The sequence below is a fragment of the Talpa occidentalis genome, unplaced genomic scaffold, assembly GCF_014898055.3.
Source record: "Talpa occidentalis isolate TD23 unplaced genomic scaffold, MPIMG_talOcc4v2.1 talOcc4.7, whole genome shotgun sequence".
Classification (NCBI taxonomy): Eukaryota; Metazoa; Chordata; class Mammalia; order Eulipotyphla; family Talpidae; genus Talpa; species Talpa occidentalis.
The window spans coordinates 3,104,573-3,117,470 of NW_023605083.1; the positions used below are offsets into that span (position 1 = coordinate 3,104,573).

At 53.7% G+C, this 12,898-nt stretch overlaps 1 protein-coding gene across 10 annotated transcripts in view; it reads right to left on the reverse strand.

The window, feature by feature from the left end:
* Positions 1-12,898, reverse strand: part of PRRC2B (proline rich coiled-coil 2B) — an 85,883-nt gene that overhangs the window by 21,900 nt on the left and 51,085 nt on the right. For all 10 annotated transcript variants that reach the window (XR_008549618.1, XM_037492899.2, XM_037492896.2 and 7 more), the window contains 4 exons: positions 11,668-11,860; positions 8,674-8,989; positions 6,755-6,945; positions 4,599-4,794 (listed from right to left, as the gene is read on the reverse strand). Coding sequence is in view for 9 of the 10 variants with exons in the window: in XM_037492899.2 (XP_037348796.1) it covers positions 4,599-4,794; positions 6,755-6,945; positions 8,674-8,989; positions 11,668-11,860 (896 nt within the window). In the remaining variant the exon portion in view is untranslated. The remainder of the gene's footprint in view (positions 1-4,598; positions 4,795-6,754; positions 6,946-8,673; positions 8,990-11,667; positions 11,861-12,898) is intronic.

Genomic DNA, 12,898 nt, shown 5'->3' on the forward strand with positions numbered 1-12,898 from the left:
GCCAAAGACTTTCCTGAAGAGTTCAAAAGAATGTACTTCACAAGTACATATGAAGCTATCTGCAGCCCCTGCAACACAAAATGGATCCCCGGCCAGGGAGCTACCCACATGGCGCAGCAGACCTCTCCTGTCTCCCCGCTGCTCCCCTCAGCAGTGTATTTCAGTGGATCTGCCTGTTCTGTTCCTCATTCTGTCTCTGGTGAATCCTTCCTCTGGTGAATCCTCTGCACCTCTGGCCAACACCCCAGCTCTTATATGTAACAATAAATTAACCTTTAGGGAAAAAAAAGTCCCTGTGTGGAAGGGAAGAGGTGTAAAACTGGCAAACGGACACCAGAAATTTCCAGCTAGATGGGTCATCATGTGGCCAGGAGCTAGAGGAGCCGGTGGGTCAGCAGTGGTTCTAGAACCTGTGTGTCCTTGGAGGCCTCAAGATTTTCTGCACAGAGACCCAGACAGTGGGACCACACAGAATGAGGAGCTGGCAGCCACCAGTTCAAGATCCAGGTAAGATTCAGAAAGAATTCTGAATAAGATTCAGAAATTTTGGTTCTAATGCCTTTTATTCCAAATCCCAAGACCAGCAGCAATGGTGGCCACTTTTGCCACACACCAATGACCATAAATGCTAACTGCCCGAGTAGAGCAGGGTAAGGAGAGCACTGTAAGGATGCCATCTCATCCTACCAGGGAAACCAGGCCCTCTCGTCTCTGTGTCCATTCACTGGAATGACAAGGTCAGGCTAGGGCAGGTGACAGTAAAGTCTCAATGGGCCTGTATCAGTGGGGGAAAAAAATCTGACTTTCAAATACTTTCTTCACAAAGCTCAGAGAGCCAAAATTTTTTGTCTGCCCAATTTTTTTTTTTAAAGATTAATTTTATTTTTATACAAGAGCTGGGGTACAGGCCAGAGGGGCGGGAGGGTGAGAGGGTTCACCAGAGGCAGAGCGGGGAACAGAACAGGCAGAAGGACCGAAATCCACTGCTGAGGGGAGCAGCGGGCATGACAGGAGGTCTGCCACGCCATGTGGGAATCTCCCTGTGGCCGTATTTTAAGCCAGGAAAACAGGCCAGTGTTTTAGTCTTTCTTTTTAGGCAGGGAGTGAACACACACTGTTCAAAGGCTATGATCTTTATGCTCCGCTAGTCAAAATGGGCCAGGCCTCTCTGGAAGCCTGGAGGGTCTCAGCCAAAGGACCCACACTGCCCCACTGCGCCACACTCACCTCTACAGGTTCCTGGCAGGTGGCAGCCTGATTACCAGGAGGCCCTCCTGCCACAAATGCAGAGCTGTGTCCCCAAGAAAACAGGAACCCTCACTACCCTCACCCCAAGGCACAAGCTGCTGCTTCGTGGGGCATGGCTGAGGGGCTCAGGCCGAGGAGCCTGAGGCTTGGTCTTTAACCCGCAGAGAACGGGAAGCCTGGCTGCACAGGGCAGGGAGCCACAGCCGAGGCGCTGCTGAAGACACAGATGCCCAAAGGGCTACTAAAAGGCAAACGGGAAGGTAGAGAGCTCTGCTGGATGAACTAACTCTCCAGTCACCACAACACCAGCAGAAGGACCACGAGCCCTAGCAGGGCCATAGGTCACACAGCTACCCAAGACAGGGCACGCCCTAATGCACTAGGAAATGTTTAAAAGGGCTAAAGGCACAAAAGAAGGGCTATGTCAATAAAGAAAGACACAAGAAAATAACAACAGATTTGAGGGGGGAAAATTTCAGTAATAACAACTCACTACACAGTTTAAAAAAAGAAAAAAGATCTGCACAGCTGAAGAGAAAATAAAACTGAAAAATTGTTCTGAGGAATCTTCCAGAAGGCAGCTCTGAGATAACCTCTCACACATGTAACCTCTCACACATGTAGGAGGCTCAGAAGACAGAATGAGAGGACAGGAAATAACCTTAGTGGGAGTCCTAGGATGAAAGGAATGAGGAAAAGCAATATTCCTTAAACAATCGTTGAAAGAGAATATTCCAGAATGGATGAAGACATCCTTGGATCTGAACGAAGTAAGTTCTAAGCAGAACACGGACCCATAAGCAGACACAACCCACCAAGACAAGTACAGGAAATCAAAGACAAAGAGACCTTAAGTGCAGAGAGAAAAGAGTGGCTCATCCCTGGATGACTGGACTTTCAGTAGTGAAAGGAGCAGCAGAAAGTGGACACTAGCTTCTCAGCACTGACCACAGCTGCTAAGCTGGGGTTCCACGCCCACCTGCACCACCACTCAAGAGAAAGGTGGACAAAGACTTTTTGGGGGCAAAGAAAATCTACTGCCAAAGACTTTCCTGAAGAGTTCAAAAGAATGTACTTCACAAACAAACTGAACCTAACCGGAAGAAGAAAAAAGCAGCAAAAAAACCTAGGGAGCAAAAAGGCAAATCTGAGCAAGCGCAGAAGTACAATGACTGACTTGGGGGCGGGGGGCAGTGGGCATAAAAAGGCAGCAGAGGGGCCTCCCAGGTGGCGCAGCGGTTGAGCGCTGGGTTGCGAAGCTGCCCGCAGCCTCTGCGGCGCCGGTTCGATTCCCGGCTGCTCCCCGGCCACCAGAGGAGGGTCCCACATGGTGCGCAGACCTCTCCTGCCGCCCGCTGCTCCCCTCAGCAGTGTACTTCGGTCCTTCTGCCTGCTCTGCTCCCTGCTCTGGCTCTGGTGAATTCTCTCACCCTCCCGCGCTTCTGACTGTACCCAGTGCATGTATAAACGAAACAAACGAACAAATAAATAAAAACATGCCTCTATAAAAAAAAAAAAAAAAAAGGCAGCAGAGCTAAACCTCTAGGCTGAAAGAATCAGTGAGACTGAGGGAGGAGGGGCCAGCACAAGGGCGAGGACACTGCCTGCTGTGGTGGGGGTGCACATCAGCATCTAACGTGACCACCAGCACAGCAGAACCAGAGAGCAGGGGGATCTGATCCGAGCAAAGTAAGAGACAAATAGCACAGAAAAGGAGGATAAACAGACAGCAGGAACCTGAATATAACAGAGCCATTAAATAAATACAAAAGCAATAAAGTTACAGGTTTTTCAGAGCAGATAAAACCACAAACATCTTGTACCTACAAAGACACACTCCCCAAGAAAAGGCTCAGACACTGACAGTAAAAAGTTGGGGGGCAGGGGAAATCCCAAATAAATGTTAATCTAAAGAAAACAGGAGGGCCTCCCTGGTGGCGCAGGCGGTTGAGCACCGCACTGTGAAGCTGTCCGCAGCCTCCGCAGTGCAGGTTCAATCCCGGCCGGCCAGCGAGGGTCCCACATAGCGCGGCAGACCTCTCCTGTCTCGCCTGCTGCTCCTCTCAGTGTATTTCCTCAGTCTGCCTGTTCTGCTCCCCACTCTGTCTCTAGTGAATTCTCTCACCCTCCCGCGCCTCTGGCCTATACCCCGGTTCCTGTATAAAAATAAACAAATCTTTTGGGAAAAAAAAAAAAAAGGAAGCTGGAACGATGGCAAAGCAAACAGGAAGCATGCTCATCATTGTGACTATGATGACGGAGGGACAAGTCGCCGGCCGCCCCCAGATATAAAGCAGAAGTGACACAGGACCCACAGGTGGCAGGTTTAAACACGCGTCTTAGTAACTGATCGAGGGTGTTAAAAACTATGGCAATCACAGATTACTGTACACCAGAATCAAGAAGTTCAATGTAATGAACCACATCAAACTGGAGAATGCACACGTTTCATTCAGCAAACAGACTTTTGGAACAGAGACCACTTAAGAGCCCACAGAGAAAAGCCTGGACGACGACTAAGCAGCACAGCTTGGGACGGGGCAGCCCATGACAGGCCTGGAGAGAAACCCACCTTGCACCTGCTTTTCAACTCAAGCTTTACTGGAAACAGCCCCACTCACCCACGCATCACTGCCGGTGTCCGTTTTCATTCCACAAGAGCAAAACTGAGTAGCTGCTCTACCCTGACATACTTACTACCTGCTTACAAGAAAAGCTTGCGGACCCCAATCTGTAGCACAGAGACCATTATTGGCCCACAATGCAGCTACATGAGAAATGAACAACACAAAGTTCAGCTTAAAACTCTGTATTTTGAAAATTTATAACACACCATTAAAAATCATCAAAAAAGTGAGACTAGCACTTAGAATTACACCGTAATAAAGCTGAACCCTTGTAGGAGTCCACAGCTCGGGTGACACTTGACAACATCGGCAAAGTCTGCCTCTGGAGCCCGAGAGAACAACACAGGCGAGGAAGAGGAAGCAGAATGAGGAGGAAAAGGCAGAAATACGTGAAATAAAAACCAAACGAAAGATGAGTCAAGACACCAAAAGCTGCTTTTAAATCGAACAGACGAATCCCGGGAGAGACTAAGGATGGGAAGAAAAGGCACATGGAACAGCAAGAATGGAAAGGACACAGGATGTAACAGACATAAAAATTAATGAGAGCAATTTTTAGTGCCTGTCTCAATTCTTTGTGCAAAGTCATTTTGCAAACATGGACGGTGAGGTTCAGACTGGTTGTGTAACTGGAGGAAGGGGCCAGACTGGAATCCAGGTGGGCCTAACTCCTGAGGCAACACCCTCAGGGTGGAGCTCTCCCGGCGCTGGAGCAGGGCTTACCCGAGGGGTGCAGGGCTGAGGGGTAGAAGTCCACGGGGGTCCGAGTGGGCGTGAGTCTCGGGTCCATGTAGGAAGGCATCATCATCCACCGGGGATCAAAGCCCAGCATCTGGGGGTGGTGTGGGTAGAAGGTGCGCTGCGGGTGGGAGGGCGGTGGGTACACGGGCTGCCAGTGCTGCATCTTGTACAGCTGCTCCTGCCAGGGAGAGAGCCGGTGAGCCAGGAGTATCAGACAGGTACCCACTCAGCACAGCATACTGTGGGGTGGGGGGGAGCAGCCAGTCAGGGACAGTCCCATGGATGGCAGCCTCCAGGCCGCACCCCTTCCCCACAACTGCAGGGGTGGTCCAGAGGACGACAGCCGAACCACATGCTCCTCTGCTGCATAGGCCAGGTGGTCTGCGTTTGGACCCCACACACCCCTGGAATGGCTGGGTGCTTATCTACCACAGGCCACATGTGACACGGAGAGTGCTGAGGCTCCTGCCCTTACCTGCCGCTCCACCTCCCCCTCACATGTCTGCCTACCCCAGCCCATGCCAGAGAAGCTCCTCTCCCCTCTAAACCACACCAGCTCCCCCTCCTCTAGCTGCAGTTCTGCTCAAGCAGCACTTCCCCCGGGGAGCCCGCCGCACGCCCCAGGAAGGGCCCGGTGCTCAGCATCACTGCGCTGCTTCGCCTTTGGCGGCTGCTCCCTCACTGACTCCTTAGAGACTGCATGCCAAGCTCAAAGTGTCCTTGCCCCTGCTACCAGATGTGGTGGGTGGAAAATTCACCACTCAAAAGGATGAACACAATAAACACCCATAGGACATTCGCAGCCAAGCACCTGCGCCCAGTCTGGGTTCATTTCAGACACTGCTCCCCGGCCTGAGTGACCGCCAGGGCTGACCCGGTCACACCCTCCCCACTGCGACCAGGAGGTCCTGTCCTGTCAGCCTGCTGACCCAAACCCGGCCTGGACCTGAGTCACTGGACCAGCACCTTCCAGTTGAGCACATCGGCAAGATCACTGAGCGCGGGCCGCCAGCTCGCTCAGGGGCTGCAGCCTCTACCCGCAGCACCTCTTTCTGTCTAGACCACAGGTCCCCAGGGAAGCCGGCCAGACAGCCCATCTGGCAGACTCCGCGGGATGCTGCCCGGACCAAGCAGATCTTTCTTCTTTAAAGAAGGAGGGACCACGTTCACACCACGTGACCAGCCCACGAGGTGACTGCCCCCCAGAGGATTACATGCTCCTCATCAGCACTCTCTCCCACACCCCAGGAACCCGCAGGGCAGCTCCCAAGGAGGCCAAGGAAAGCAGGACCTGGGCTGAGGGTTTTAAAGGCAACCACAGTCTGAGATAAGGCATGAGACCGTGACTTCCTTACACAGGGCACACTGCACTTCGCAGACTGTTCAGTTATAACTAGTAACTTACTGCACCGCTGGCTGCGCAGTTGAGGAATGTCGTTAACCACTCCGGTTTCCCACGACACACACTGCTCACTAGGAGAAGCGTGCCCCTCCAGGGGGCTTCCCTCCTGGCCAGATGACCAGAACCACAGAGCAGAGATGACCACCCCACCCCACATGACCTCCAGGGCCAAAGGCAGGTTCCCATGTAAGCTTTATACATCAATACCGCTGACAACAGTTCACAGGCACCACAAATTCCCACCGCGGTGGCGAGAGGCAGGTTGTTCATTCTTCCTGGCTGGTGTAGACCTGCCCAAGGCCACACTCACCAGAACAAGCCGCACCACCAGGATCAGCACCCATAGCCGCATGCCTCAACACCCCCTTCATCCAAAGCACGGGGGCCTCTCTGACAGCTGTCCCAGACCACTCTCCTCCAGGTCGAATGGCCGGCCCCTGTGGGGCTCTGAATACACTCTTGCAGCCTCACGAAGCCTAGTCCAGTGCACATGCTGCCCATCTCCTCAGCAGGACAGACACCGAGATCAAGAAAAACAAACACCAATTTTCCACACGGACAGGAGAAACCCCAGAGCTCGTCTATCTAAGCCATAGCTTGGAGGCGCAACTCCTGACATCCTTGCAGGTGACTGCGTACCTGAGGGCGATGCCTCTGGCTGGTTTTCAATGAAGAAAGAAGTGGGAAGGGCGAGGTGGTCAGGCCTGTTACGACACTCTCTGTACGCCCTGTTTACCTGTTGCTGCTGCTGCTGGCGCTGGAATCTGGGAGGAAGTGACTTCTGGTACTTGCTGAGCTCCTGAGCAGGGGACCCTGCCTCTGGGGCCCCCTCCTCACTGCCACTGCTCTGAGCCACAGCAGGAGGAGCTGCAGGGGCTTCTTCAGCAAACGTGCTAGGGGCTTCCTGGGCAGCGAACTCGGGGGAGCCTGGAGAACAAACAGCCAGAGAAATGGCCGTGGTGAGCTCACAAAAGCATGGCTGACCAGAGGTTTCACAGCAGATGCCTCTGCTGGCACCTACAGCCCACAACTGGACCATTTACCCCCAATCCCAGCACTGAGCATGATCTCTGGACCCCAGCACCTGCCATCACTTTAGAGGTGAGAAAACAACAAAGCCAGAGGGTAGGCCCAGAGCCTCAGATAACTTGAGCAGTGGCAGAGCTGGGGGAGGAGGCACTGAAAATTTCAGGACCTGGGCAAGGCAGAGACAGCTAAGCTGGAGTTTAGCCAGAGCTCACGGCCATGACCACACGGCCTGCCAGCCTCTCCATCTGAGTCAGGACCACCGTGCCCAGCCCACGGGGCAGCCATGAGGGCAAAGGAGACAGCCACAAGAGCAGCGCCCAATGTGTGGACAACGCTCAGCACAACTTCCCACCCACAGTCTCTCTGAAATGCCCTTCTTCCCAGCTTAGTACATTTTTCACTTTGCTTTTCCAGTTTTATTGATGTATGCCTGACATTTACAGTCTTAATTCCAACACTGAGAGCAAAGCGCCCAGGAGCACAGCCTTAGCGCCCAGCAGTGCACCGGAGGCGCGCTGAGAGGGTAGGGCCAAGTGGGCACACACACACCAGGCCCACTCTGAGGACCAGCGTGGAGGGACCCTGTACACACCGCGGCCATCAACCTCCCGACATACCGCCACCAGGTCCCAGCAAGCACTGCACAGCTGAGCGGGTTTCACTCCTATGTCAGCGTTAGGACGACTGTCCAAGATTTCTCTGAGTCACCAACTGAGGGTGCTTGCTGGGAACACCCTCACCCAAAAAGCTGCCAGGGACCAAAACTGTCATCAGGCCCTTCTCTTGTAGAAAGACTTGGTTTTAGTTGGTCTACAGAACACAGCTGCCTGTGTTACTTAAAGCTGCTATAAGAGGCCTCCCTGGTGACGCAAGCGGTTAAGTCTCAGCACTACGAAGCTGTCTGCAGCCACTGTAGCACGAGTTCGTCCCCAGCCAGGGAGCTGCCCACAGGGCGCAGCAGACCTCTCCTGTCTCCCCACAGCTCTCCTTGGCAGTATATTTCAGTAGATCTGCCTGTTTTGCTCCCCACTCTGTCTCTGGTGAGTCCTCTCACACCCCACATCTCTGGCCTGCACCCCAGCTCATTATGCATAAATAAATCTTATAAATAAAGCCGCTATAAGAGATGTGGTGGCAGCACTGTCCAGCACCTCCCCATAGCACGTGACCCATTCCTTTCAGAACCCATGCCAGGAACCAGGCGTTCACACAAGTGGGCAGCCGCTGCCTGTCACATGCAAGGACTCTGTGCTTCCTGCCTCTGGCACTGAGCCCCTGTTAGCAGAGGGAGCAGTAACAGCAGCACAAACTGGCAACATCCCCTCGGCAGGGGCGCGCGTCCCTACATGAGCTCTGTGCACATGGCCTCAAGTGGCCCTCAGGGTGCGGGCAGGTTCCTGCTAGTCTAGCCCACAGTCTCCAGAGGCTGAGGTGCCTGCCCAGCTAGTCTCAGCAGCTAGAAAGGGATGTGAACCCAGAAATGTGTCCCAGCTGGACACTGGTGACAACGCTTCTGAATACAGGTCAGGTGCAGGCCACAGGTGCACTCAGAAGGGAGATGCAAACAGCAAATCAGTGAGCCCAGCCCAGGGTCTCCAGTCCATGGGTGGAGGGCCCGCCTCTTACCTTTGCGCACAGCAGGGCCATTCTCTTGTGGGGGCAGCTTCTCGGTTACTGGAGATCGGGGGGCTTCCTTCTCCATCTGTTTCTGGGCCTCGCTGGCCCTCTGAGCCTGCTTGCACTTTTGGTCCAGCTGTTTGAGTTTGGCAGCGCAGGCAGCCAGTCTCTCCTCCCGGGCTCGACGCTCCTCCTCTTCCCGGCGTTTCCGGGCTCGCTCCACAGCCTCAGACATCTCAGACTGGATGAACTTCTGCCGTGGTGGGGGCTTGTCCTCTTTGTCCTCTACAGACTGTTGCCTGAACACGGCGCCCACTGAGGACTTCTGCCAGGAATAGAAAGTCTCTGATGAGGCGGCAGGTCAAACACTCAGCAGAGGAGCACCCCGTCATTGGCCTCTGCTCCCGCCCCAAGGCCCAGAGCCCCTCCAAGGAGCAGTACAGTCATGCAATGGGCAGTCCTAGGGCTGAGCCTGTGCTGCCCGCTGCTCTGTCTGTGCCCTCTCTGGGAGCCAGGGGACCAGGAAGCCACATGGCTGACAAAGGGCGCGCTCAGAGCAGCAAGGCTTGCTCCGCACACAATGGGCAAACAAGCCAGGCACAGCCCTTCCTCATCACAAAACTGACACCTTCCACTGTGAAGAAATATAAATCTCTGGCTATAAAGCATTAGAAGATGAAATTCAGAATCAGTTTCAAAGTGATCCTTTATATGAAAAAAGAAAGCATCTCCCAAAATATCCCGTGGGTATTTTATCTACCTTGAGGCGCTCATGGGTTGCCAGTGACGAGACAACCACCCCGTTGCAAAGTGGGCACCCGCACTGCTGCTCAGGCGGGGGCAGAGAGCCACGCCGGCGCCGCACTTCTCATGTGCTCCAGTGTCTAGTCGTCAGAACACGCCAGGAACAAGACCTCCACCTCCCCCATGTTCATGCTGCCTCCACAAAATGGCACGCCACACGCTGCTCACAGTCAATGAGGTTTCTCCTAAAAATTAACTTCTCCTAACCCAGAGACAGTTACTGCAATGATTAAGTGACTACAAACAATGCGTCTAGAAAGCCCTCACTGTCTGGCTAGGAACTGAGCGCACACACACGTAACTGGGGCCAGAGTGGGCGCTGCCCTCTCACGTCACCGTCAGCAATTCCTTCTGCCCCACGCTAGTCTGCACCTCACCCCAGGGCCCCACATGCCCTGCAGGCAAACTTGAAGCATGTCCACTACTTCCTTCAGAGTTTTCAAGAAATGAAACCGTAGACTCACAGAGGAGGTGTCCATTGTCCAAACATCTGCTGCACCTCCCTAAAAACCTGAAGAGGCAGGGTAACTGTTCTGCAAAGTATCTGAACTACAACAACCTTTTCAGAAATTTGGATGCATAATATCATAAAGATTTTATCTTAGTTCAGTTACCTGGAGGTGGTGTTATGAAGAGATCAGAGCAAAACCTTTTATGAGCACCGAGCAACTCTCACACATGAATGAAAGTCTGGATTAATCAAGGGCACTTCCCAAGAGCATAAATGAACACCAAGTGCACCTAAAGCAACGCCTTCCTCCTCCCGGACTCTGCCCCTCCTCAGCAAATCGGTCCCATGGTCGCGAGGGCTCCTGGGCACAGAGGCCACAGCGCCAGAGTCCCAGCAGGGGGTGCAAGGAGGGCGGCTGCGTGGCGGGAAACTCACAGGGGCAGACAGCCCAGGGGGGCGGGCCCAGTGGGATGGGCATCCTTCGGGGCGCCCACATCTGCAAGGGAGAGCAGTGGTGGGGGCAGGGGATTGACAAGCAAGCATGAGCATTAGGGACAACTCCTGTTGGAGAAAATCGTTCTCGGGAGACCTCCAGAACAAATCCTGCCGCTGTCCCAGTGGGATGGAGGTTTCCTAAGAGTAAGGTCCTGCCAGTGTGCCAAGAGCACCCAGCCAGCGCCAGCGCCCACACTGTGGACCTGGAATAGAAAAGCTCAATCGCAGTCCAGGCAGGTTGAGGACAAGGTGAGCTTGGAAAGGGCGCCCCAACAGACAAAGGGAGCGGCCCACAAGAAGATGGAAATGAGAATGAACAAGGTGGACGTGGCTGGAGATGCTCCTAACAGCCCGCCCGGACAGCCCGAGCTCCCAAACCATGCCAGCCACGGGCATGGCGCACTGCTCGGCACACACGGGGAGGGGTGAGCAAGGCACTGACGGGCTCCGCGCCTCCTGCAAGCTCTTCTGAACTACAAATGCAGACGAGAGCAACTCTGGCGTGAAGCCTGGCAGACACCACCCTGAGAAGGAGGCCCATGGGCAGGTCACCAGATGGGCCAAGCAGACTCACGTCACCTGATAGGATGCCCAGAGTCCTTTCATTTCCGAGAGATTCGAGCCAAAAGGGGGAACCCTGAACCTAACCGTGAAGACGCAAGGGACCAACCCAGTCTGACGGGCGCCCCACAAAGCAAGCAGCATGCAGTTTTCCAGCCTGCCAAAGTCATGGAGCTAATGGAGATGAGCAGCCACCTCTGATGAAGGGGAGGAGGGGGCAGGGCAGTGGGCCCCAAGTTCCGGAAGGGGTTCTCTGTACAAAGGGAGTCAACGGGACGACTGGTCAAAGCTAAAGGGGACTGGAGGGCCAGATAGTGGTTCCAAAAAGGAGCATCATCTTAGTGGGGAACAGCAACGTACTCTGTGCTGATGGGGCCCGATCAGCCCACTTGCTCTTCAAACGGCTCAGGAAAAATACTCTTTGTGATGTCTTTGGACTTTGTATTTTTCTACAAGTTTATGACTATTTCAATTTTTTTAAAGACATATTCAATTAAAAAATTATAATGTCCACTTATAGGAGGTTTTAGCAATTCAGGCACCAAGCTGGGGCAACCATGAACCCATGTTACAGCCTAGTGGATGGCCTGTGGTCACCTGTCTTGGAACAGAGGTGACTACTAACCCGAAGGACTCGTGCATGCACGTGCGCATCTGTCCCACAGCACAGAACCCTCCAGTGCTCCAGTTACCTGGTAATCAGGGCCTGCAGCCCAGCTGTGAATCTTCCTGGAAAGTGGCTGAGGTTCTGGCACCTTCCGGGCCACCCGGGTCATGCCTGCTGTTTCAGCCCAGTCCTTTCCTTCCTCCTGGGTGCGCTTGGCATCAGCACTGTCTGCAGAGCTCAGGGACAGCTGCCGCTGCCTTCTAGGGTCCCAGCTGTTCCTAAGACAAATTGGGTCAGTGTTAGTGCTCTCACTGGCCAGTGGCCTTTGGGAACACCAAAGTAGTGGCCTGTCCTCAATTCCCTTCATCAGGATGGCCCAGCCCTCTTACAGAAGAGAGGACATGCCCAGAACACCAAAGTTAGCACCGACATCTGCCAAGTCCCTCTTGCACACAAAGTTCCAGGCAGGATGTTTCACACCCATTTATTTAACTTACTGCAAAAAAGTCCTCACTCCCATTTTAAAGATTTCACAACCGAGTCTCAGAGAGCTTGGGGAACTGTTCTCACAAGGAGAAGCTAACTGATGTGAACCCAGGACTCTCAGATGCAAGTCCTCCTCCTTACTCCACAGGGCACGCAACACATTCTCTCAGAACAGCAGGAGAGAGCCCACCCAGTGGCGCTGTGACAAGCCGCCTGAGGAGAAAGGCAGTGCACCACAGCCTGGAAAAGGAGACAGCCACGCAGGGCTGTGGACAGGCTGGGAAAGAAGGGCAATCTAGGCAGCGCTCACTCCACAGGCCACAGTGTAGACAGTGTGGGCCTGGGAGCGCATGAACTGACATCTCTGCACAAGAGGTGCCTGGTGAACACAGCAGGGTTCAGAGGCGAGCAGGAGTCAGGCTGGGCCAAGGGGCACGTGTCTGTCCATGCACACACAGAGACATGAGGGAAAGGGAAGGTGAACTAGGAGACAGAGTGACAACTGCCGGGAACCTTGGCTGCATTGTGAGAGTGGCAACCACACCTAGATCCACCAGAAAAATGTGTTCTTAGAAGATGACTAAGGTGCAGGCTGAATGAACAGGAAGAGAGAGGGCAAGACGAAGACAAGCGAAGAACTGTGGAATGTTCCAGAAACAAAGAGGGCGATCCCGGTTGCCTCAGAGAAAATTAAGAGGAAGAGATGGAGTCACAGATAGTTTCAGAACTCCATGGAGAATGAGGAAATAAAGATGTCAAAGAAGACTCAGAAGCTCAAAGTTGGAGTCTCTGGGAACCTGAAATCATCCACCAGCTCCGTGACCATCACA